This window comes from Schistocerca serialis, chromosome 6 (assembly GCF_023864345.2).
Source record: "Schistocerca serialis cubense isolate TAMUIC-IGC-003099 chromosome 6, iqSchSeri2.2, whole genome shotgun sequence".
NCBI classification, from domain to species: Eukaryota; Metazoa; Arthropoda; class Insecta; order Orthoptera; family Acrididae; genus Schistocerca; species Schistocerca serialis.
Genome location: NC_064643.1, coordinates 514,440,289 through 514,467,749, shown reverse-complemented (window position 1 = coordinate 514,467,749; position 27,461 = coordinate 514,440,289). Strand labels below are relative to the sequence as shown.

The window sequence follows — 27,461 nt, the reverse complement described above, 5'->3', positions numbered from 1 at the left end:
CTCAACAAATGGGAAATGGGCTACAGCTGAACGAAATGCAGTGGAGTGATGGGCGCATCAGACAACCGTAATGGAAATCGGTGGTTTACACATTTTATCTTAATGTTTATCAGATAGACGATCTTCGCAGAATTTCAGGACTTGGCGACAAAGTTTTTAAGAGATGGGAGATGCAACATTTGTTGGTATCCATGTAACTAGTGGAGCATTGCCCTGTGATGATGGTTCTGATGGCTGGAGATGGTGTACCAGTTCTCCCTCCTGTAACTGGTGCGGAAGCGGTCGGCCGTGGAGCGTCTGTTCACCTCGGGGCTCGCAAACCACTGGAGGCGAAACAGCGGACAGGAAGACGCGCGTTCGCGTCCGACGAGCGCAGAGTGCGTCTGTCGGCTAGTGGTAGCCGGCGGCGACGGCTGTGGCGCTGTTGACGCGCTCGTCGAGGTGCATCGCGGGGGCGGGCGGGGGCGGAGACTGGCTCGCGGGCGACGTGGGGCCGGCGCCGCCGCCCACGCCGGGCCCGGCGCCGGGGCAGCCGCTGTCGGCGTGCTTGGACAGCAGCGACATGCGCGAGAACGTCTTGCCGCAGAGCGCGCACGAGTACTTCTTGACGTCGGAGTGCGTCTGCAGGTGCGCGCGCAGGTTGGAGCGGTCGGCGAAGGCGCGCGAGCAGTGCTGGCACGAGAAGGGCTTCTCGCCGGTGTGCGTGCGGATGTGTCCCTGCAGCAGCCACGGCCGCGAGAACGCCTTGCCGCACATGCTGCACTTGCACGGCAGCGTGTGCGTGCGGATGTGCATCTTGAGCGCGCCCAGCGACACGTACACCTGCGCACAACAGAAGGCACCGCGTTAGGAACCACGAGCATTCGAGCAAATGTCTGACTACACACTCTAGCTTATTTATGCATCTTTCTAATCGTTCAGACTGTAAAAATGTCCATTCTAGAGCCATACTGTGACTGTTCTCTTATCGAATATGAATAATTGGGGAAAAGACAGACTGCTAATTACTGTAAAGAAGACACCTTCCCAGGCACAATTAAGAGGAACTAACGCAAAAGTTTTCGGCCACAGCCTTCGTCAGTAAAAGAAACACCACTCATTCACACAAGCAAGCACATCTCGCGCACACATGGCTGCCAACACCAGCAGCTCGGACCAGAACGCCATTCTTATGTGTAAGTATCTTAACAGGGCCTGCCTGCCTGCAACTTAACGTGTCGCCTTTACGGTAAAGACCAACCTGTATTTTCCTACATTGTTGATATTCCAGCCTAGAGTTTCCATTGATTTTTCTCTTAAAGGAGAATGATGTGTGTTCTTTTACTAATTCTCTTCTACTCAGCTACCTTCATCTTCAAGTGAAGAAGAATTACAGGAGCTGTTGGATGGAATGAACAGTGAAGAAGCATTGATGGAAATAAAAGCAAGGTTCAAGAATGGCGTTAAAATTCAGGGTGAAAGGATAACAGCGTTCCAATTCGCTGACGGCATTGCAATCCTCAGTGAAGGTGAAGAAGAATTACAGGAGCTGTTGGATGGAATGAACAGCCTAATGAGTACAGGATATGGATTGAGAGTAAATCGAAGATTGACGAAACTAATGAGAAGTAGTAGATATGAGAACAGCGAGAAGCGTAACACCGAAATTGGGCATCACGAAGTAGGCGAAGTAAAGGAATTCTCCTGTCTAGGCAGCAAAATAACCCATGACGCACGGGGCAAGGAGGACATAAAAAGCAGACTAGCACTGGCAAAAAGGGCATTCCTGGCCAAGTGTACTAGAATCAAACATAGGCCTTAATTTGAGGAAGACATTTCTGAGAATATATGTTTAGATCAGGGCACTGTATGGTAGTGAAACAGGGACTATGGCAGACCTGGAACAGAAGAAAAAGGGCATTCCTGGCCAAGAGAAGTCTACTAGTATCACACATAGGCCTTAATTTGAGGAAGAAATTTCTGATAATAGATGTTCAGAGCACGACACTGTATGGTAGTGAAACATGGAATATGGGAAACCTAGGGCAGAAGAGAAACGAGTCATTTGAGACGTCGTGCTACAGAAGAAATTTGAAAATCAGGTGGACTGATAACGTCAGGAATGAGGAGATTTCCCGAAGAATAGCGTGTTACACTTCACGTTTCAAAACGTACAATTCAATTACAACACTGTGCGACATGATTATTGTGTAGAGTAAGACATTACATCTGCAACGTAAGAGGCGAACTGATTTTCTATTGCGTCTGGATCTCGCGGCATATACATGTTCAAATGGTTCAAATGGCTCTGAGCACTATGGGACTCAACTGCTGTGGTCATAAGTCCCCTAGAACTTAGAACTACTAGGGAAGGGGTATCTGAAAAACACTGGCAAGAAGAAAGGACATGATAGGGCATGTGTTAAAGGCATCAGGGAATAACTGCCATGGAACTGTAAAGAGTCGTAGAGGGTAAAAACTGCAGAGGAAGACAGAGACATCCAGCAATTAACTGATGACGTAGGTTGCAATTGCTGCTCTGAGATGGAAAAGTTGGCACAGGTGAAGAATTCGTGGCGGTCCGCATGAAGCGAATCGTAAGACTGATGACAAAAGAAAGTGGAGTGTGACACAGTGTTGGCTATCAACAGCCGTATACAGTGAAGAATGAACTCGCAAATTGCGATTATGGTTCTGCATCAGCTGTGGAATATTTCGGAACAAATGAAAATTTGTGCCTCCCCGGCACTCCTGTTTGTCGCGAGCTATCGTCTAAACCACTTTCCCTACAGGAACAGCTCAAATCTCCGTATATCCTGTGTCTTCACTACCTTGTACTCGCACTACACTACCGCGAACATGCGGAAGCACAATCGCAATTTGCGAGTTCATTCTTATTTGAATACGGCTGTTGATCGGTGCGGAAATCACGGCAATACTGTGCGAGCACAAGGGAATGAAGACACGAAGACAAATGGAGATCTGGGTCTCTGCTGGGGGCCTGCTCGGCTAACCGAGGGTAAGGCGACCGCTCGCGGCAAGCGGGAAATCCAGGTTCGAGTCCCGGTCCGACACAAATTTTCATTTGTTCTGAAATATTCCAGAACTGATGCGGAACCATAATCGCAGTTTGCGAGTTCATTCTTCACTGTTTTAATTTATCAGCTACTGATTCCGAAGCAACCACGGTGCTAAAGTGCCTGATGACGAAGCTAGAGTAGCTTCGAAATGAAATCGATAACAAATGAAACGCTGAACACTACTGAGTAGAAGAAAAAGAGCCTCTATACTTCAAAACTAAATGCTTCGCAACTGATATCCCCAACTATTTTTTAAAAAATTTTTGTGACTGATCGAAATTTGTTGACACCTTGCTGACATTTCATTTATGCGACACAAGTGGAAGTAACTCATCACGCTGTCCTATCAATACCTGCACCATTTTCCATAGGAGTCCATCGTATGTGGGACGGAATAAAAAATGCCATCATCAGCAACTGCTTTTATTCCGGTATCATTGTTAATGATGGTTCTCCAGCAAAACTTGGTTCGTCACACACACCCCTTATTATGCCCTATTACCACTGTGTAAAGAACAGCTATCTGCCATCGAAACAAAATTATATTTCATAGAATGTTCGAGGAAAAAAGCCATTTACGGCGGAGAAGAAAAGACGTCCCTCGAGCTCACTTACAGCGACGATATAGGCTATTCGTGCTCCCATGTTTGTGCCTTAACTTCTATCTCTTGAAACATGTTGCATAAACAAAATTTAAGCAAGGTGACATCTACTTTGACTGGCAACGGTTATTAAAAAATGCGCTGCTCACATAATTATAGTACATCGACAGCAACTTGGGACTGGTACTTGGGACGCGTGTGTAACCCAACTGGTTCCTCTGTAGCACATCTGTCTCAGCAGGAACGGTGAATATTGAGAGATATAATAGGAACGATCATTCGAAGCAAAAACGTATAGCGAACATGGGCTCTGCAGTGAGAACTTGTTCAGTAGAAGAGACGTGTTTCAAAGCAGCGAAGATGCTGTTAAGTTATGCATTTTAGAGCTCCTGTTTACTGGCCTTTTTTTGTCGTTTTGGTCCGTACTGCCGTCTCTCAAAATATGGAGAGCAAACGGCTTGCAGTAGGACAGATCTGTTTAACACTATCGAAGTGCTCATAGTTCTTCAGGTATGCATTTCATTACTGGACTTTTTTTTTTGCTTCGAATGATAGTTCCTGAGACATCGATGAATGTTGACCATAGTCAGGTCACAATCAGCAAGCTACGCTGCCTCAATGCGCAAGCAAGTAGGCCGTTTCTTCTTGACAAAGCAACCCCAGGAATACAAAGATCTTATCTGACAACGTAGATAACGAGAAGGTTCCGGGTCAGTGACTCACGATATTAATGAATGCAGACAGACATTAAAACAGTACGAACATTTTTTTCAGGCGACAGTTAACATAATGTAAATAATTGGAAAATGCATGACGCAATTGTCTTGTAACGCTTAAGTATTACTACCATTTTCAGTCACTGACATCCTCACTGTAGAAAAATTACAATCACATGTCATAAACGAAGACTTGATCATAGTCAAAACGTATAAAATAGTGAACATAAGTTCCCACTACTACAGCAGCACAGCTCCATCAATAACAAGCAAGGGTGCACTGCATGCCGATTATCAAGTCAAGTTGCTTTAGCAGTAGAAAGTTGTGCTATTATTTTAGAAATTTTGACTTTGTTCAACTTATTCTTCGTGTATGAAGACAAGTATCACGTGTGATCCAGGACAGAAAGAATGTCAGCATTGGTCGTAATGCCATCTTTCTTCTTTGTGGCAATGCAGATCTTGAGTTCAACAGAAAGGGCAGCTATCGTCAGTACTTTAAACTTAGTCATGTAAACTGGACGTAATTATAATGACACATTCCATTTAACTCAGGCATGTATGAGTTAGATCGGAATGTGTCGTTAATTATATTCAGTATACACGACTACGTATAATGCGCTGATGAAGCTGCACTGTCGGATGAAATCTAGATCTGCAATGCAATAAAGAAGACAGATGACATTACGACCGATACTGACCTTTCTGTCCTGGATTACATCACGGCCGTGAGGTACAATAGTTTCCATTGATCAAATATGGTAGGACATGTGGTGTTGTGACTGTAATGTTTTACCGTGAGGATGGCCAATGACCGAAAGCGGTCGTAATTAATATTACAAGGCACCATTGTATCACAACATTTTTGCAGGCGACTAAAACAGTGGGTAGGATGGGAAAGAAACTGACCTTTTCGCAGAACTTGCAGCTGAAGGACTTCTTGACGGCCTGCGCGCCGGAGGCGGCGCTGCAGTGGAACTGGCGGTGCTTGGCGAGCCCCGAGTAGGTGGAGTAGGCCTTGCCGCAGTCGGGGCACTCGTAGCGGCCGCCGGCGCCCGCCGCCTCCTTGGGGGCGCGGCTCTTCTTGCTGCCGCTGCCCGCCCCCGAGCTTCCGCCCCCGCTGGAGCTGCTGGCGCTGCTCACGCTGCCCGGCGAGCTGAGGTCCTCGGGCGACGGCGGCTGCTGGAAACTGCTGGAGGACGAGGTGGGCGACAGGCCGGCGGGGCCCGCGTACGGCAGGAACAGCTTGGGAGGCGGCGCCACCACCGCCACCGGCGAAAACACGTGCGGCGCGGGGCCCGGGGGCGGCGCCGGAGGCGACACGGGCGCGAACGGCAGCGGCGCGTACGGCTGCGAGTGGTGGTGCTGGGCGTGGTGGTGCGAGTGGTGGTGGTGATGGTGGTGCGCCGCGGGGTGGAAGAGCGCGTGGTCGGCGGGGTGCGGCGGGTACCAGCCCACGTAGGGCGGTGGCGCCTGCTGGTAGTGGTGCCACGGCTGCAGGTAGTCGGCGTGAGACGGCGTCGCCGCGGTGTTGAGGCTCAGCGGCTCCAGGGGGCCACCCTTGCTCGCCAGGAAGTGGTGGCCGGCCACCGGCGTCGGCTGGTGCACGGCGGAGCTGCACGGCGGCGTCGGCGGCGGCGTCGACGCCTTGGAGGCGGCCGCGGCGGCGGCGGAGGCGGCCGAGATGAGCGCCACGGCGGCGGGCGGCGTCAGCGGCTTGGGGCAGTGCACCGTGTGCGTGGGCGGCGGGGGCGGCGGCTGGGGCTGCGGCTGGGGCGGACCCGTCGAAGACGCAGCCGCGGAGCTGACGCTCAGGTCCTGTGGCTTCGTGCTGAGGTTCTCGGGCTCCGAGTTGTCCTCATCTGCGAAACGGAAACAAACACGTATTGTAATACACAAACGTAGACGGCCCGAAATGGTCACTTCAAAAATGTCTAGCCGAGTCGGCTCTTCACCTCATAGTTGCAGTGGGCCGAGCACGGCAACTTCGAGCGCCTACTGCACCCTACCACGTTGCGCAATTTTGTAAACGTCACTGTAGCAACGCCTCAGTGTTGCCGGAGCGCTAGCGACAGCTATTATTGCTTTCGCCTGCAGCCGTTTGCCCTTCGTCGATGAGAGCTGGCAACAACTTAGGTCGACTCGACTGCAGTTAGTCCATAGTGTAGAGAGTTATATAAATTTGTATCGAGCGGTGACATCCCTTATACTTTCTAAACTGTAAAGCCAAACAATCGACATAGAAGCGTTCCTGTAAAAACAAAACCGGTGGTATAAGGTCTTAAACATTTTCCTTTCGAAAACGAATTCCTCAATAAAATTCAGTGATATAAGCTTCGTAAAAGTTTCTTCACATTTTTACAACTTTTGAAGTTGGGAGATTTCATCCTTGCAACTGATTAACGAACATATACAGGGTGTTCCAGAAATGTTGCGACAAATTTCGAGGAGCTGTAGAGGGCGCCTTGAGGATAAGAATCAGTGTCTGGATCCGTCATCCAAAGGCGCTAAGTAGCTCCGAAATTACAGGCATCGGCACTGCCGCTAGGCCACCGCTTTGGCAGCAAATGTGACTTCCTACAATGACGGGCCGGAGGCGGTACGTCTCGCAATGCTGTTAGTTATTCAGTGGCCGCGACTGATGGCCACGATCGCCAATGGAGATGATGAAGCTAGCTGGTGCGTGGGCAGGCCTCTTCTCCCGCGAATGCAATGCTCTGTTGGCTTGGTGGAAGGCGGCTTCGGACATGTGTTTCCATCTGCAGTCTATTTTTCTCCTGTTTTTCCAAAAACACTGGATACTTTAGAGGATCTCAGGATAGAAACAAACTGGAAGTAGGGAACCCATGTCTGAAACCGACATCCATCGAGGCAACAGAGCATCGCCTTCATAGGAGGCAAAGCCTTGGTACGCCAGCAATTAGGTTCATCTTCTCTACTGACGATCGTGGCTATCGGTCGCGACCACTGAATAACAAACGACATTGCGAGACGTTCCGTGTACAATGCGTCAGCGTACAAAGTCATGTTTGCTGCCGAAGGGATGACATGGTAGGTGCCGACGACTGTAACTTTTGTCATTCCATGAAGTTTTGCCTCCTCGACTTGTTCCTCTAGGCACCCCAACAATCTGCCGCAACACTTCTAGGGCACGCTGCATACTTGTGCCTAACACCGAGTTCAATGCAGATAGAATATTAGCTCCGTTGGACAGGACAGATCAGCGAAAGCACAAAAAGTATAAAATACAATGCGGGAAAATGTGTTAGGGAACGGACAATTCGCATAATTCATAATCTTGTACTCTCTCACATTGACACTTAAAAACCTTCACGGCAGCCCCAACGAACTAAACATCGCGCTGGAAGGTTTCTGTCGCCTAAAATGTATAACTCCTGACTGAAATACTCTGTATTCCCTGCAAAGAACTGCTGATTTGACCTTGTGCAGCAGAAAATGAATTTGAAAGGAGGACTTTAGCCAAGTCTTTATCGTCTATTGGAACGGCACAAGTGAAGATAAGCAGGACTACCTGAGGTACTAATTCAACAGACCTAGAGGTGCTTGCGTTCATGTCTTCGCCTGGGCTTATAAAACAGGGATTTCACGAACCTCGTCTCAAACACTCGTCCCAATGCCAGCGCACTTCCATCGAAAATGGAAAAACCTCTGCCCTGCTGCACTATATTTGAACACAGATTGTGGTCTGATTCTCATGTTTTCGAAATCGAAGCAAAGTAGAAACCACGAAACTTAAAACTGTACGCCTGCCTGCCTTTCGCAATAGATTCTGCACGTAGTTACGGAGCACAAGATGGTCTTTCCTTCTAGAATAACAATTTTTTTGTTGAAAAGAGAGGCACTGAGACTACGCTTTCATCTGTCGTCTGTGAACTCCCCAGTATAACAATAAGGCGTCTTCAGACTTACACAACTGCAGTTGTTCAACTCTTTGTCTGTGGAATGTATTAAAATTAAGTACCACTTCTCAGTCAAACACCCCCCCCCCCCCCCCTCAGCTTGAGTGGTGACGCAACGGAACCCAAGCCCTGGGTCGGAAGCGCGAGCAGGTACAAAGGCACTTAGCGAAACGGCCGGTGAAAGCCGCCGGATTTTTTCCCCCTTTTACTCCGCCGCTGACACGCGGGACGGCCGGGCGTAATGTAGTCGTTTGCGCAAACGCAATCAGGCGGTGATCTCGGCCGACTACTCCAAATATGATTTGCCGCCGAGGCGCTGGCTCGGAAAAGAGAAAACCCCGGTTTGCCTCTTGACGCCTCGTAGACTACGCCGCAGATGGGGCGCCGGGCGCGGGCGGAAACTTTCCAGAGAACAAGTTCCCGCCGGGAGACACTACAATATGTTCAGCTTCTCGAGGCGCCGTCACTGGCTACTGCGACGCGGAAACCGTGTGGAAAGGCGTGAAAGAGTTTTGACTCCTCCGGTATTGTGAAAGAGAAACAGCTGGCGCCATTTAAAGCTTTCATCGCGTGTGTGCTGACCGGCTACAACGATGTCTGTGGAAAGGTCACACCGGATCAGCTTTCGACCAGACAATGACACTTAATCCTCGTAATCATTAGGTCGATATGACCAGGAAGACTTCTTAAATACAGACACTGAATATCAGACAAGATATTGAACATGCTGCACAGTGCACCTCTTTCAACACAGGACCTATTGCAAACGTTTTCAAAAAATTGTTAACTGCTTCACTGCAACAGTGAAGCTTCTATTTTCGTGTCGAGCTATTTATGATCCGTTGTCGACCAAAAATCGCACGTCAGCTCAATGTAGAGTTGATAAACCAGTATTTCGTTAGTAGACAAAAGTCACACACTTTCGTGCATTACACCGCGGAAGATGGCGAATGAAAATTAAAGCTTTTTTTTACTTTATTTTTTTTTAATTTCCGCCATTTGACTGTCAATCGTTCATTTATTTTACACAGTCATGACTTCGGCTTTGTAGTCATTCTGAAACGCATGTTGAAACGTGTCTGCGGCATGTCAGACGCGTTTTAACCTTTCAACATGCACTTGATACTTACTATAAAGCCGAAATCATGACTGTGTAACATAAACGATCAACTGACAATCAAATGGTGGTAATTTATTTCAAAAAACCCTATATGACTGTGGTCCTCAACGAAGGAAAGACCACGAAAATTAAATTCTTGATCACTTATTTATGATTGCTGAGTACAATCACGGAATCCATTCACCATACACCCACTTATTCTTGAACACTGTCTACTGTTGCCAACAAAGAGTTATACTTTAGGCCACGTGTTTCAGTTCAGTGATAAAATTACACATAGGTTGGAAGAAACTGCCACGCAGGCAATAACATTTCGACCCACAGGCGTCCCGAACTCCTTAGAACTATTCCGTCGACATATTGTTTTTTCTTTTTACTATAAAAGGTCGTGAATAGTTACGTTATTTCACGAACAAGAAACGGAATGTAGTGCCACACGGGCATACACTTTACACAGCCTTCAAGGCGTTTTAGCCAGGACAGCTGATGTTAAATACACGGAACTGTGCAAATGGAGGAAGCCTGATGTTTGAAGCTCGTATAATTGTGTGCTCCGACTTTTGGGAACAACTGAAAAGTCATTGTTTTGAGTTATCAATATCCGTGAGGCAATTAACAATAGAAAGTTTCTCAACAGCTTTCTCCTAAATAGTATGAGATTTTACGCTGTGTTAGATTATTAACCATGCTTTTGCCACCGTAGAAATAACAGTCCAGTGCAACAAGTCGGCGATGGTGCGAACAGTGTTAGAGGAGATAACGCTTGTGAGTCGAGAGAGATTAGAACAGCGTCCGTTTAAACGGTTCAGCCGTTCAGGTTGGCAACAGAGCAAACATACCGTAATTGTTTGCACGACCGTACTATTGTTATCCCTTAGCAGCATCACTGATCTCGCGAAACTACCCTGAATTAATGAGTGCGCGTTGTATTTCTTTTCATCACCACGACAGTCAGTTTTGCTCCGATAATTGTTAGTAGCAGCGCACATTGCCGTAGTACTGGCACACGAAAGAAATATATGTGTTTCACAATCATAGAGGTTATATTGTTCTCGCAAATGTTGCGCTGCCAACATGTCCGCATGGAACAAACGTAAACCATCAAAGTGGCAGAGCGTAATCGGAGGAGTGACATTATTGCAGAATTTAAAAATAAAATCATTTCACGCGCAGCGATAACTCATTTTTGAGCTTAACCGTGCAGCGTCAGGTAACACCACAAACATACAAATCAATAACTCCAATACACATTCCTGTTACAGTTGTTTCGAGGCAAAAAGTGTCATAGCTGGCAAAGAAAACAGCAACGCTTATGCCGTGTCATGGTGAAATCCGAATGTACGAAAAGCGAAACAGAATGAAACTTCGATAAATAAAAAAATGTGAGTCAAGAATACGAAAATCAATTCTGTGAAAGATAGGAAAAACTGAAAGGCAACAACACACTTCTACAGGCTAAGCACTAATCGGCTAAAAAGACAAAGCTGGAAATGCTCAGTCCAGACAGCATATCGCACACAGTCAAGAATAGCGAAACAGCATCTTTAATTTATGTCACTGAAAAATACGTGTAAAGTGCTTGAACGAAAAATGTGATGGAATTCACTGCCAAGAAGACTTCCCTGAAATGTAAAGAAATCTTATAAGTTTTATAGAATTAACTCTTTACGTCAAGTTTCCCGAAGGAATGCATTTATGAGTTAAGTCTACGTCTCTGTTCTTACCGGGGTGCGATATGTACTTCAGAATCTAGTACGGTTGTTGAAAACGACTGAAATTTTTTCCCCGCGTCGTGGAAACTACAGCGCACTTAAGTGAAGGAGGAAATGACGCAATCTGTAAACTACGTTAGATGGTCTCAACGCTCAATATAATGAAAGAACGTAACGAAAGAAATGAGCAGCGAAATAGTGTAGGTTGGTTCAAAAGGCTCTGAGCACTATGGGACTTTTCAGGTCATCAGTCCCCTAGAACTTAGAACTACTTAAACCTAACTAACCTAAGGACATCACACATCCATGCCCGAGGCAGGATTCGAACCTGCGACCGTAGCGGTCGCGCGGAATATTGTACGAAATTAAGAAATACGCGAAAAGGCAAAGTAATTGCTACGAGTTAATGCGAAACAGTTCCGATTTTTGTTATAGAATAGCTAACTCAAGGTATCAAATATTTTAATTTAAAAGTAACTTGCCCTTTACCACATTACTCAAAATATTATCGTTGAACTACTCCCAGTAAGTGGGCCTTTTTTCATAAGGTCCTCACGAGATAACTGAGGGCCGCCGTCGGTTATACCGACGAATCTCAACTCCCCAGAAAGATGGAGCCTCCGCCGTAATTGTTGGCTGATAGAGAAAGGAGTGGGAGCCATCGAGTTGGGGGACTTATCCCTCGACGCACGGGGGCGGTATGCGACTCGTACAGAGCCGACGGGCGGAGAAGTGTTGCTAAGGCCGTAATGACGCCCGGCGACCGGGGTCAGGCGCCGGCGACGTGTGCGGTCTCTGGGGGCGTCGATCGCGTCCCGGGCGCGGCGTTTTCACGCATCTTAGCGCGCCGACGCCGACGGGCCGCGGAGAGGTCAGTTGGCCACGTGCGCCCGCCAGCCTGCCTATTACGACCACCGAAGTTAATGTCTTCTTCAGAGCCCAACACGAAATTACACGGCGCACGCGTAATCTCCGGCGCGGCCAGCAACCCGATTGATTGTCCGGAAAGCGAAATTATCTCCACGCTCGCTTCTCTTAACTGTCGTACGAACGAATACTCTAAAGGATGATGGCTTAATGCATGCCTTATCCGCAGCGAGCAGTTTAGCTTACTGCTTAATTGAGACCCTCGCCGCCTGCCACAAATAGAGTAGAACGCCCTGCGGACTTGCACTGTACGTTCGAACACAGTAAGTGCAGTACTTATTAAAAACGCCCTCTCCCGGAGTTTGTGTATCGAAGCTAAACTGTTTCAAAGGCTTAGGTCCAATTACTGTTGCAAGCATGAGATACAATTTTACCTCGTTTGTTCGTGGAACACATCCATTCATAGAAAGAATAGGAAAAAGCTACTGAGTTTAATTTCCACAGAGAAAAGTAGCGCTCCAATTAGACACACGCACTCCTTATATGTTACTGAATTACAGGAGTCGAATGTTAAACTGTTCGAACTATGTCCTCACCAAGCAATTCCACAACTGCTGTAGTATTCCCTCTGTGGACGACACTATTCATGTCTCACTTAGCCCTGAACTTTCTGTCGACGTTACATTAGTAATAAAGAAAAAGCAAAATTGTACTAGAAATTTTACAATTGGCGGCATGAATGTCGTGATTAAGGCTACATAATAACAAGCCAACTACCGTATTCCCGATACCACATTATCTTAGGTCAGAAAAGAACGCGCTGCAGGAACCAAACTTTTACAGCCAACGAACAGAGCAGGAATATCATGTTATTTGCAAAAAAGTACAAAGACGACAGATCACGAAACCTTGACAGTTTAATATCCAAATGTCAACAGAAAAATCCGCTGTCATCTAACATCTCGAGAGTAGAGATGGCAAATGGCACTTTGAACGCCATCTGAAGCTTACAGAAATGGCAAGGCAGGCAGGATTAAAGAACGGGCTACTTTAAGCTACTGATAAAAACATTCGATACGATTTTGCAGTGCTGTGTTGTTCAGAAGTACGACGCAAGGCATGCATGCCCGAAGGAACAAGTACTGCGGTGACTAAAGCCGATAAGACAGACATTATATGTATTCGCCGTTGCGTACACCATCAGCTGAAAACTGCTACGACGAGTTCCGGCCTGGCATACATTTTCATTGCCGTCATTCCTTTATACATATAATGGTTGTCCATATTTGCAACGGCGAATACACTTAATGTGTAAAAGAAATGTTTTCCGCGATTTGTCACGAGAAGCACTGCGTGATCGAAAATAAGGTAGCGAGTAGGCCTACGTACGCTTTATCTTCTTAAGATATACCACAACTGATCGTCTGGGCTATGTCCTTCGTAAACTATAGCGACAGGGAAAGAAATGAATGAAATAAACATAGAGTAAATCTGGTAACGGGGAAACAGCTGTTAATACTGTCAGAAGCATACCGTAGCAACATCCAGGAATGAGAGGACTTTGACAGTTACATCGTAGTAAGAGCTCAGCGATTCAACAATGATACATCTTTGCGGCTCCAAGGCCAAAGAACTTTCGTGTATCAGAATCGCAGAAGGCTTTGAGGAAAACATGTCCGGCAGCTCCCGACCTAGGCCAACAGTCACTTGTTGCGTTCATCAGCACGCTACGCTACGCTAGGACACGTAACGAAGTGAGTGGCGAAATGCAAGAAGTTACAAATCTGAAACCTATTAGACGCGGAAAGGGGTCAAGCGAAAGAGAACACTAATGCTGCAAAAGATATTGACGGCAGAACACAGCTGAGGGCAAGAATTACGTGCAGCGGTCGTGTGCGAACTAATCCGGAGTTGCACGCTGCGAGCGCGGATGGTCTGGCGAGGCTATTTTTACGCCGTATCCGGGAGCAGAGCAGTGATCGAGGTCACGACAACAATTCCGCCGCCGGCCGCTGCTGGCAACAGTAGCCGCCCGCGCCAGGCTGCAGGTGCCGCAGCCGCGGCGTGATTCAACGGTGAAAGTGCGCACGCGTGCGGCGTCGGCTGCTGCACATCTGTGCCCTTATGCGACGCCCCTCACCGTCCACTAATCGCGAGCTCACGAGAGTCCACACCACCCGCGCGGCGAGAATACGTCAATTGAACTTTGCCGATTTCAGCGTAGCTGCCAACGCAGTCTCAATATGGATTATCGTGACTGAGCTCGAGCACCAGATGTTCCACGCGCAGCAAACGAGAACGGGAGGGGGAAGTGTAAGTAGATACGAATTATCAACAACAATCAAGACTGTACTTCCTAAAAAATGAACTGTGAACTCTTGAGAGTGCTGTGGTACAGGATCATGAATTATTTGCGGATGTTAATCCTTTTGATAACTGTGCCAAAGTACCAGAAGATGATGCCGTAAAAAGGTAAGCAACAAACACGGCCGAGTGCAAAATTTGTAGGTGAACGACTTCTCTGCTTCATAACGAAATCGTTCTCAGCTGAAGTCTCCAGGCGAACAAGAAGCAGTCGATATCATATCGCGAAAAGCGAGCAATAAGAAATAATACGAGCTACGATCAGGAATGTGAGATATAACTTTTATAATACACTGTTGTCTATGAAGTAACCTAATAGGCCAAAATTTACGGGAATATCAAATTGTATATGTACGGAACTTCATAATTTTCACTAGGGAAGACAGCACTGTGCTCTTACTTGTAGAAACAGGGATCGACAGATCAAATAATTACTATTTTTTTGCTGTTTTGAAGCCCATAGAAATTATACTGTCACTTAGCCCGGACTGAGAAATTATACGACGCTACTGTGCGCGTTTGCTCGTAATAGACCCACAGTAGTAGGAGGCTGTCGCAAATACGTCATGCGACACAGTCCACAGTGGAGAAGTAAAGCGAGATGACGCAGAAGCGAATATAGGCAAGACAAGAGAGATCCGATGAGAAGAGCAACTGCGCCAGCGAAGGCAACGCACCTTTTTCCTCCTTGATCATGAAGTCATGCACGGGCCTCTTCTTCAGCGGGCAGTGGCTGTAGTTCTTCTTCTTGATGAGGAAGGACCGCGGCATCGTGGCACACGATACGGAGCGGTCCAGCCGGGTCACGTCCATAAGCACCAGGGCGCACTGCACACGTAAATCACACTCGTCGCTGTCACGTACTATGCTGCGTAACACACTCGCGCGCGCGGTCGGTGGGATACTGACAAGAACTGGTGTCTCCCTCCTCAACACGTCCTACCGACTCGCCGGTCGCTCCTCGAATGACTAAAGCTCCGCGAGGCGCTCAGTCCAAATACTCCGGCCGCTAGCTGCCAGCACGTGCAGGGTTGCGGCAGCCAACAGGCGTGCGTGACGTCACGGCCGGCCGGCCAACGACTGCCCGTCGCGCGCGCAGCGGCCAATCGCCGGCGCCGGGGGCGTGGCCCGCAGGTGGTCCTCCGGGCGGCGCGTGGGGGTACCGGAAACGGCTGGCGGCGCGCGTGTCGGCTCGGCCTGCGTGCTATATGGTGCAACGGTCGGCAGCTGGCCCGCACAGCAGCACGGGAAGGGGGGGGGGGGGGGACGTGGACCGCAAGGGGCTGGAGGGAGGGGAAGTGGCCGCCCCGACAACACATCCCGTTACCTGCATTAATGGACTGTGAATTTTCGGACCGCGGACCATAATCTTGTGATCGTGACCGCTGTTAATAACTTCGTTGACCATTTTACTGCCTTTTTCAGAAATCGGACACACTCTGCTGTTGTAGCGCTGTGTTTTTTTACCTCGTAAACAGTGATTGGGTGTTAACGGGCGTTTTTACTGTCAGCTCGCCGGAAGTTCCGCTTGCCTCCTGATCTACCGCGCCGACGTCTTTTTCGGAGAAACAAACGTTACCGCACGTGTTATGTCAGCGCTAAGCTGTTTTACAAGCTTAACTTCCTTCTAGACTTATCTTTCTGAAATACGTAGTTGCTAGTCGCCATGTAACGACACACGCTCCGTACTGATTTTAATACTTCAGGTAATTACCTTCCTGAGCAGCCAGCACAGATATCAGCATTCTCATGCTGTACAATTATAGTTTCTCTGAGATCACCTTCCCCGTAGTGTAATAAGTAGTGTTGTTTCAAAAAGATTCTTCAGATTTCACAGACTATGTCTTTTATACGAGTGAAAATAGAGACTTGTAAACTTTAAGTCACTCATACGATACCATTTTATTTTTTTTTCAGAACAATCATCAGTTTTTACAATGTTAAATCTTCTACGTGCATGCACATAGAACGTTGAGATATTTTTAACAACTGCGTACAGAATCAGAATTTTTATTCGCCTTTCACAAATGTGCAATGTGCTCTCCATCGCAGGCATTTCAAGCATCCACGCCGTAGTCGACTTAGTACCATACGTTTGCGTGCACGTCTGCTCAAATAGTTCAAATGGCTCTAAGCCCTATGGATCTTAACATCTGAGGACATCAATCCCCTCGACTTAGAACTACTTAAACCTAACTAACCTAAGGATATCACACCATCCATGCCCGAGGCAGGATTCGAACCTGCGACCGTAGCAGCAGGGCTGCACGTCTCCATTCAGTGCCGTTGCTACGCAGCGTCGTAGTTCACCCAGACTTGTTGGAAACGCAGGCATGTTGACTAAGTGTTTCAAATCCCAACCTCCTCCTTCCCCGAAAAAGGAAAAAGACATGCATATGCCGCGAGATCCAGACGCAATGCAAAATCAGTTCGCCTCTTACGTTGCAGATGTAATGTCTTACTCTACACAATAATCATGTCGCACAGTGTTGTAATTGAATTGTACGTTTTGGAACGTGGAGTGTAACACGCTATTGTTGCTACGTTATCGCATCAGGAAGCGACGAACGTCGGGTAACGAATGACCGTGCGAGCGCGGAGCTCCGCGAGGGAGACATCTACCTACAGAACATAAACCGGTAACTTAAAACTGGCGCCGAGGTAAGCTTTTAGTTTCGACACCGAAGTCAAAATTCATCCGAATAATGCAGAAAAATATTGTTGTGAAATACGATGACCTTTTTACAAAATACCCTCTACAGCAGCATTCCGATCGCAAGCATATGCGAACCCAAGGGCTGATAAGCCTCCCATTATCAGCCCTTAACCATTACTAAAAGTGAACGTCACAGTAAATTCCGAAACTGATTAGGTTATGCGCACATAAGAACTGATTCCTTATTCTGCGGCCGGCCGAAGTGACCGTGCGGTTGTGGGCGCTACAGTCTGGAACCGAGCGACCGCTACGGTCGCAGGTTCGAATCCTGCCTCGGGCATGGATGTGTGTGATGCCCTTAGGTTAGTTAGGTTTAATTAGTTCTAAGTTCTAGGCGACTGATGACCTCAGAAGTTGAGTCGCATAGTGCTCAGAGCCATTTTTGGACCTTATTCTGCAACTTGCGTTTTGTGTTCAAGTGCTACCAAAGAAGTCTCTTTCCTTGAGATGGGTAGTGTACGTGTTTCTTTGGTTTACAGTACAGATGATTGCCATTATTATTTGAGAACTTTGACCAGCATATGAGGTGTAATGCTTAGCGTCATCGACCTGCGAGATAGGAAGCCAAGCTATATCTGCTTTGAACAATGGTGACGTATTAACGACCGTTTGCCTGGACTGCCTGAAACTGGTTTTTAGACATTTTTCCATACTTTGCTATGCTAATACCGATTACCACCTCTGACTCAGAAACTCGGTACACAAACAAATAAGAAAACTCTCTTTCGTTAATTTCATGCTTCGTCGTTCCTCAGGTTTGATACTGTTGTTTATCATCCTTCAAGCTTCGAAGGTGTGTAGAACTAGAGCCGCAGAGGCAGAGTAATTAGTGATGCAATTTGCTTTGGTAATTTTAATAATAGTGCAACGTGTCTACTTCCAATGTTGTACATTGATTTTCACCGTCCTCATACACACTATGAAAGTACTTCTGGGAGCTCTACCATTTTCCTCTATTATGTTTCATAGGCGGAAAATGCGTTAAAACAACTGAAGGTACGTCTTCCATACGAACTCTGAATTTCCGTCTCTGGATCGTTCCGCAAGGTGCTTGTGGGTGGAAGTAATATGTTGCCCGACTCCTGTTAGGACGTACATACCCTGAATTTTAATACTTCTCCGCGGGGCAAAGCGCTTGTCTGCTACGGAGCTTGATGAGAAATCTCCGTAGCACTAGCGCCTTCACATTTTTTATGTATATATAAATGGACCCGTCACGAAACTCAGGGATCTTCTTTGTATTTTTCCTATCTGCCTCATAAGTCCAATCTGGTAAGGGTCCCTAACAGACGAGAAATACTCATGTATCTGTCGAAGCTACCTCTTTTATGGGTGAGTTACATTTCCTTAGGATTTTTGCAGTGATTCTTAGGCTCGCATCTGCATTCCCACAACAATTCCGGACAGCTATTCCTATGTGTTTTACGCATGGTACGGTTCCCAGTGATGTATTCATGCTCAGTACTTTATATTTATTTACGTTCAAGGCCAAGTGCGAGTCCCTCCACCAAGTGTCTATCCTTTTCAGGTTTTCCTGATTTTCGCTACTGTCTCTTTGGTGTTGCACCTTTCAGTTCGCAGACAGCTCATTGGAAATTGAACAGTTCCCGTTAGAGTACTTTTTGTATCGTGAACATTATCAACGTTATTTCTTTCGGAAATTAGTTTAATGTGAAACTCTTTCAGTATATATACATATATTTACTATCAAAAACAGTCTTGATCACAGTTTATTTATTCCAGTGACCGGTTTCGACCACCACTGTGTTCAAATTCAGACCAATGAGTAAAAACCTCCTTCTGGTGGTAAATTTACCACCAGAAGGAAGTTCTTACTCATTGGTCTTAAGTTGACCACAGAAGTGGTCGAAACCGGTCACCCGAATAAATAAATTGTGATCAAGACTGTTTTTGATAGTAAATATTTGTAACAACATTGATTACTGTTCATTCCCACAATGTATTCAAAAATAATCTTTCAGTATAGTTTGACGAGGGAAGTTACTAGAAATTTATTACTTCCGATACATTACTCCTCCAAATTGTAGTCGCTTGTAGTTAACAATGTAACTACCCAGACGTTTATTTCAACACAACGGGGCTTAGCATCGTTTGGTGTCACAGGAGTTGGTATGTCTTCCTGTGGCCCTAGAACTGGCTCAAAGCTACTGTTACGGTAGGGAGGGGTGTCGCCGTTTGACGAGGAATCCGTGGCGCGGTACAAGTTGACTTTTTCACGTACACAAAGCATTGCCAGAGGGGGGAAGTCACGACAGGCAGTTGATACTTTCCTAGCCCCAGTGAAGTGGTAAAGAAAGGTGTGGATACCTTGGAGAAACGGAGAGTACTGTATGCTGATTCAGACACACTTTGTACCCCAGATGCCACCCTGGGGCGTCAAACGGAAGCTGCTTTGTGTACCGGTATTGTGAAATCATCTTTTGTGTTCCACTCATGGGAGACAAGCCGACCCTAGAAGAACGAGTATCCGTGCGTCATTCCTGTCGCGCCAAGTGAGTAGCAAAGGAGAGGGAGGGCATGCTGTACAGTTACTCGACACTTCCAGCTTCACCTACCACACAGTCTAACGTGGACTTCGACCTGGATAAGTAGCGTAGGTTATTAAATATTGGCTGCTCACTCGACACTCAAATTTAGGTTTTTCCGCGGTTGTCCTAAATCGATAGAGGAGGGTACCGTTATGGCTCCTTTGAAATTACTCCTTAGTTTCTAATGACAAAGACGTCGACGGGATACTACCTAACTTTTCCGGTGAACATGCACAGATGTATATCATCTCCTGAGACGATCCACATCTTTGGTTTAGCGTAAGTGTCAGTCACCTATCACTTTTAGAAGTGAGCAGTAAATGCTATATTTTCATTTCCACTATACACAACTTCTGATTCCCTCTTCCACCTCTCTTTCACCCCCCCCCCCCCCCTCCTCACCCACAAACACGTCCAGTAGCAGTAAAAGGAAGACGTGCTTCAGACAACTCTTTACCATCTCCGTTGATCCATTATGGACCGTGGGACGACGGCTGGCATGAACTTCTTGATGCAATAATTTACCAACAGCCGTATGTATTGTAGAAATTTATTTTATTTTATGAACTTCTATGTGCTACCAGTTTCGGCATCATATTGATGCCATCTTCAGGCCCCACTCGTCATAGTCGTAAAATCACTATACACGGAAGGAGCCATTGCAGGACGAATTGATTCACGGATCCAGTTATATGGCTCCTTCCGTGTATAGTGATTTTACGACTATGACGAGTGGGGCCTGAAGATGGCATCAATATAATGCCGAAACTGGTAGCACATAGAAGTTCATAAAATTAAATAAATTTCTACAATACATACGGCTGTTGGTAAATTATTGCATCAAGAAACTCTTTACCATCGTCAGTTGTTACAATCACTGAGGCACCGTATAATCTACATCTACATTCTTCAAGGAACCTTACGGTGAGTGGTGGAGGGTACTTCTCGTAGCATTATCATTGCTCGCAGTTTATTAAGGGTGTGCGGGGAGTACGATTGCCGGCAAGCCTCCGCATGAGCTCGCATTCCTGAAACCATTTTGCGAGATTTATGTGGGAAAAGTAATTTGCTGCCTCGCCTTCGTCGAAATCACACCATTGGAAAAAAAATGGTTCAAATGGCTCTGGGCACTATGGGACTTAACATCTGTGGTCATCAGTCCCCTAGAACTTAGAACTACTTACACCTAACTAACCTAAGGACATCACACACATCCTTGCCCGAGGCAGGATTCGAACCTACGACCATAGCGGTCACGCGGTTCCAGACTGAAGCGCCTAGAACCGCACGGCCACACCGGCCGGCGCACACCACTGGAATTTTAGCATTAAACCTCGCCATGATTAACAAAGCCTCTTGTAGTGTCTGAGAGTAAAGCTCTCCCGCTTAGTTTACGAATTCATGATGAAACACACCTTTAACTATATTGAGAGATGCCGCTGTATAACTGTACTTTTCACGTAATTACCCGACAATATAACCCTTACTGTGGCACCATTAGACAGATTAATATTCCTTACCCTACACCATCCATCCGAAATCCGTTCACCTACACCACAGATAGCGACTGCGCTCAGAAGATATCGTTAGGCAGAATACAGCTTGCTATTGTTGGCAGTAACGTTCTCATTATCAATTATTGATTCACTGAAACCATCGCTGAGTTTCAACGGGAATAACCCTTTTACTCATGGAAACACTAAGGAATTCATTTTCAACTTTTCGCGGCGTAATGAGTAGGAAACAACATTATCGGAAAGGATTTTATCAATCACAATTGATCTCTATTAGCAGAGGAATGTTTTTCTTTCCAAAAAAAGTAATAACGTCGGACGTATCCTGCCGTGGGTGACAGTTACAGAACTACATGAAAAAGAACGTAAGTTAGTTAGTTTAGGATAACATAATGTTGCAAGGCTGTTCTCTGTGTCCACACATGTAATCCGTCTTATTCTGTCAGTGTCCATTACATCTGACGACCTTTTATTCTGGGATAATTTACATCATTGTACCATTGGATTGTATAACAAACGACCCTGCTCACACAAATTATGACACTGTGTCCCGTCGTTTAGCATTTGTTCACTAGGCAGTGTATCTTGTCCCGACCTGAAGATGGTTTGTAGATAAGTCGAAACTAGTAATCAGTAAAATTTAATTGCAACATTGACTAATAAGGATTTTTTTTATTCACAGCTTTTACCGTCGATAAGCCCTATAAAGACAAAACAGGGCAACAGTTCAAAATCGACAAGTGAGGACTCACAGGAAAATACTGCACCGAGGACGCGTATTTACACACCACCGCCGCCCCAGAGGTCCTCCAATGTCAGGGAGGGCTGCTGGCCGGGTTGACTATTTCGCGAGCTCTCATGTATCTCCTGAAAACCTTTTAAACACTCCGGACACGAGCAGACCGTAATAACTATCACTGGTCAGTTCTTTGTGCCGCTGACAGCACTTAGCTCCTAGGCAGCCGACCAGAAAACACTTTGCAAGAATTAGGGAACGATCAGGTCACCAACTCCGGGATGGACGAAGCCCAAATCCACCAGGTGCAAGTCGGGGACTCTTTCTTCCATAACAGACAAAGATTATTTGCGAGGGCGGTTTGAAAAGTCTGGCAAATTTCCGTGAAACAATGGAACATCTTGTCCGACTTCGTGGTTAGTTGACTTGTTTATTCCAATGGCGTATAAAGAATTTCAACAATTTACAGTGAACAGTTCGTTGCTGCCAGCCGTCTTAGTTGGTCAGTGTGTTGACTGCGACTGAAAATGGAGAAAACCGAGTTCCGTGCTGTTTTTGAACATTTTCGTTTAGAGGGCTGGACTGTCGCACAAAACAAAATGTAATGGGAATAAATTTACGCGGACTCTGCAGCATCATTGAACATAATTTACTTCTGGGTTAATGAATTGAAACGCGCTCTGACAGGCACTGAAGACGAAGCGCTCTCCGGCCGTCACCACAAAGGAAACCATCGACAAAATCAAAACCGCCGAATAAAAATTCATGAGATTGCAGATCTGTAGGCATCTCAACTCAGCGAGTGCATAATATGTTGCACGGAGAAATGGCTATGAAGAAGCTGTGTGCGATGTGGATACCGCGATTGCTCACAGTGGACCAAAAGCGCAACTGGCACAACATTACAACACCATATGTGGTGATATTCAAGTATGACGGAGATGCTTCTGGAGCACAAATGTGAATCCCTGCAGTGAAGGAGACGTTCTTTTCTAGGAACACTGCAGAGAAAATTTAGATATCCAGCATTTGATACTGTGTGCTGAACGACTCTATTGCTGCCATCGCAGATTCCGCGTAAGGACCACCAAGACAAGATGAGAGAAATTGTGGCTCATAAGGAGACACACAGCCAGTCCCATTTCTCTCGCTCTGTTTGCGAGTGGAACCGAAAGGAAGTGACTAATTGTGGTACAGCATACCCTCCGCCCGCACCGTACGATGCTTACGGGGTATGTTTGTAGATGTAGATGTTCCTGTGATCATCCATACGACAATGCTCGTTGCGCCCACTTTCTGCTTGGTATTTATGCAACATTCCTTATACGTCAGCGCTCCCTCCAGACATTTAGGGGCTGTACAGCGTTCCAGCAGAGTTTATTTCCAGGTAATCTGTAGGCTTTTAGTGACCTCCTTGTTCTTCAGGTGAAATCCTCACGTCTGCGACTTTAGTTTTGGCTTCAGCTGGTGTGTCATGTGGTAGGTGGACAGGTGACAGCTTTCGCGCGCTACTTTCAAAGTCTTTTCCCTGACCTGCGATGGCGCGTGGTCATCTGGTTTAATGAAGCTTTGAGTTTCTTCCGGTAGGAGCTGGTCATCTATAGATATCGACTAAAGCTCTTGCCAGCACAGCATGCTTCCTTGAGACCCCCCCATTCTTCTGTCTCGTCCACCTGATCCTTAGTCCTCGAGACTCTGCGAAGAGACTTCCGTTCTGGAGAAAGTTCCCGTTGGTCTGGGTGAAAACATAGTCATTTCTGACGTAGTAGATCTCCCTAAGCAGAAGAGGATGGTTAATTCTGTCGTAAGCTGCTGCCGCTTCCTCTGTAATCTGCCTTTCAAAGCTGTCTGCTATATGCTGAGTCACTTTCAGTATTTGGAAGGAGCAGTTCTTTCCTTCTCTGGCCAGCTTGTTGTAGGAGCATTCTAGATCAAACAGCCAATGACACGATCCAATAATGTCTTCCAGAACGATATCTTACATTGTCACAAGTCTCTACAGGCAGACAAAAAATCAGAAACTGCGTTGTTTTATTGGCTTGTCTCTGAACTTTACTATGAGTCATATGTGACAGTTTCGCGATATCCCCATGAGTTCTTCGTGGTGCTACTGTTTTTTATTCAGCGCTGTATATCTCAGCAAGGGACGATAACTAAATCACGATTCATGTAACGAACGCCCGCATCTCGTGGTCGTGCGGTAGCGTTCTCGCTTCCCACGCCCGGGTTCCCGGGTTCGATTCCCGGCGGGGTCAGGGATTTTCTCTGCCTCGTGATGGCTGGGTGTTGTGTGCTGTCCTTAGGTTAGTTAGGTTTAAGTAGTTCTAAGTTCTAGGGGACTTATGACCACAGCAGTTGAGTCCCATAGTGCTCAGAGCCATGTAACGAACTGAGTTAAATTGACTCAAACCTACATTCTTGAAACTTATGAGACACGAACATTGTTCATTATTACGTGTAGTGTCTATCGATAACGCCTTTATATGAGGTAATCCTGAAATACGGGGCCTGGTAAGACGACAAAGATTTTCGAACCGAGTTCTGTGAATAGAATACCGTTATCGCAATCTCGTCACTTGCCTCGTTAAATTAAGTACAACCAACCTCTGTTGTTGAGCAGAAGTCCAAATAAATGTGGCTCTATTGTAGTGATATCTGCGAACTGTATACTGTGAAATAGTGTTCACAGTCTCGCTACATCATTTTGAACCAGTTTATACGGAAGTGGCCAAGAAATAATTAGTGAAGCGTTGAGAGTGAAGATCGCCAGTACATGAATTCTGCAAATAGTTTAAAGAATGCTCCTGGCAGCACCACTGAATCATGAGAACAATTATGAGAGTAAAATTTTAATCGATTCGTGACGGATTAGATTGAAAGCTGACTCGAGAAATATCACATAGACATGGAAAAGCATCCGAATCACACGAGGCCACGGCATCAGGGAACGTAGCGGAGCTCAGGTATGTGTGGTGGTTCCTCGGCCGACATTTCGCAGCCGGTCCCCACCAGGACTCGGGGATTTCCCGTACTTAAGCAGAGAGTCAGATAGAGACTGCCTGAAGTGGACCCGCAAGCTAGGGCTTCCAGACACTTGCGAACGGAGACACGTGCTACCCCGGACATTTGCTATTTTACCTCCTCCGAAGGGTTGGATACCCCTGTCTCCTCCTCCATCCCCTGCCCCTGGAATTCCCCTGGATGGTGTCCAGACATTTGCGGTTTTACCTGCTGTGCGGGGATAACGCCACGCTGGTCGAAACACAAATCCTTACGCCCACTTTACTTCCGAGATTCCGGTAGTACACCATCAGTATGGGAGTTATTATAATGACCAGGGGCAGGCCTTCTGACCAACCGTGAAGCGAAAAAATCTAGAGAAGTTGTTGTTACACGGGAATGATTACGCCAAAAATTGGATCATTGCAAGGGAAGGACGCATTCAAAGAACGCATAAGCGCTTAATGCATCAGAACATCTCTGTGGGCCACCTGATGTAGCTCTGGAAGTGAAGAAGCAACTGTAGAGGGCGAATGGAAGAGCTGGAGAAGAATCTATGCAGTTACCCGAGATGAACGTGGATGAAGTGGGGAATCTTCATAATAAAGGTTATGACTTTGTTACAGTGATGCCTAATTCAGAACCTATTAAGAAGGCCTAATGTCTCATCGGAGTCAAGCGTGGGGGAACCAACAAGAGGAAAGAACTCTTATGAAACAAATCTTCATGAAGATCTCTTACAAATGAGACAGCAGTTTTCTCCTAGAAGACGATAGATTGTATTAAAGGATAATAATTTTCAGTAGAACCAAGGAAAGAAATCTTTAAAAAGTTTCTTCATTTTTCTTAATGGATGGAACATTTAATAGGTGCAGCACAACGGTTTTCACTAATCTAACATACACGCAGTTGGCCCGATAGACGAAACAAACATTATTCCTGCTGTATTTGCACTGTTCCCAAATAAGATGAAAGGCACATATCTCCAGCTGTTTCGCCTGATTAACCAAGCAGTTCAGTGGTATCGCAGAGGAGTGAACGTCGATTTTGAGGCTGCTGCTATATCGGCCCTTCGTCAGGTTTTCCCCTCAAGTGAAATAAGTTAATGTTATTTCCTTATGAAGAATAATATATGGAGAAGAAGATCGCGGTCTAACTGAGGATTCCCATAAGAACGAAGATTTAAGACTTCACGTCAGCACGTGTGCAGCGCTGGTATTTGTAAAACCGTAGGACGGAAGTAACTGATGGTTTGAGTTCCATGCACAAGATACTGACAACGAAAGGCTTTCTCAGTTTTTTGACTACTTTGTGGACAATCGGCTGTAGAATGAGGATATCCACATGGCAACGTGAAATTGCTACGGAAAATGGCACCGAACGAAGAATGCTGTTGAATAGTGGCACAACAAAATAAATAATAGTATTGGAAAACCTCACCCTAGAATAATCTATTTGGTGGAGTGCTTGAAGAAGGAAGCGGAGCTCGTAAACTGCATGTACATGACGCTGGAGATGAATCTTGAAGGGAAGAAGAGGAGACCGAAGGTGACGGCAGGATACATAGAAATGTATAAAAATATGAGGAGACTGGCAGCATTATGTCCTGCTTCAAAGCCATTGCCCGTACTCAAAACTGGACTAAAATGTCTTAAAAATAATGCATTAAAACCTATTAAGACTACTGAATACTCGCAGATTATTTAGTTAAAAATATGGACTATATTGAACCAGCATTTTCGGCGGTAATATTAAGTATATAAATAAGTATATAAATAAAGTATACTGTCATACTTGTATAAAAATGGCAAATGATATTTTATCGTTTTTACAGTCCAAAGCCGGTGTGAAGTGTGATGGGAATCACCTCTGTTAGTTGTAAAATAATTTTTATGGCCTCACAACAGTATCCCTAAATAGTTTAATGATGGAACTAACTGGTCACAGTTAGGTTCACTAACGTTTCATCAATAACTTGACGAAGCAAACATTAAACATCACTCATATGACCCTCCCGTCACCAGCTGCATCTAACTTTTTTCAACTGTAAATTCCCATTTAGTGGCCATACTCTCTTTCTCTGTTTTGAACGTTGTCACACTACACTTTATTATGGAAATTTTGGCCGCGAGGGATACAGAATTTAGTAAGTAAATTAACATGGGATATGTTGTTCTTCTTTACCGGCCGGGGTGGCCGAGCGGTTCTAGGCGCTACAGTCTGGAACCGCGCCCGTTACGGTCGCAGGTTCGAATCCTGCCTCGGCCATGGATGTGTGTGATGTCCTTAGGTTAGTTAGGTTTAAGTAGTTCTAAGTTCTCGGAGACTGATGACCTCAGATGTTAAGTTCCATAGTGCTCAGAGCCATTTGAACCATTTTTTGTTCTTCTTTACAACTATTCACATACCCATTTCTTCTTTCCTTACTATGTTTTGGACTGTCAGTCATAGTAATTAAAATGCCGCAAACACTGCGTTCAAAATGGTAAGCGAACATTTGCATTCTTTTTACAGTGTTGCTTTGCTGTTCCTCCCATGGTGATGGCCTCTTTCTGTCGCAGTCAATAAGTATAGAAAAAAGCTACA

The 27,461-nt window shown here is 46.0% G+C and overlaps 1 protein-coding gene across 1 annotated transcript; it reads right to left on the bottom strand.

Annotated features, from left to right (window-relative positions):
• Positions 1 to 197: 197 nt before the first annotated feature.
• LOC126484955 (protein escargot-like) lies at positions 198 to 15,311 on the bottom strand. Its single transcript, XM_050108557.1, has 5 exons — positions 15,038 to 15,311; positions 6,127 to 6,239; positions 5,287 to 5,991; positions 511 to 822; positions 198 to 323 (listed from the first exon to the last, which is right to left on the bottom strand). Exons 1-5 carry the CDS (start codon positions 15,171 to 15,173, stop codon positions 198 to 200), a joined length of 1,392 nt encoding a protein of 463 aa, XP_049964514.1. The 5' UTR covers positions 15,174 to 15,311.
• Positions 15,312 to 27,461: the final 12,150 nt, after the last annotated feature.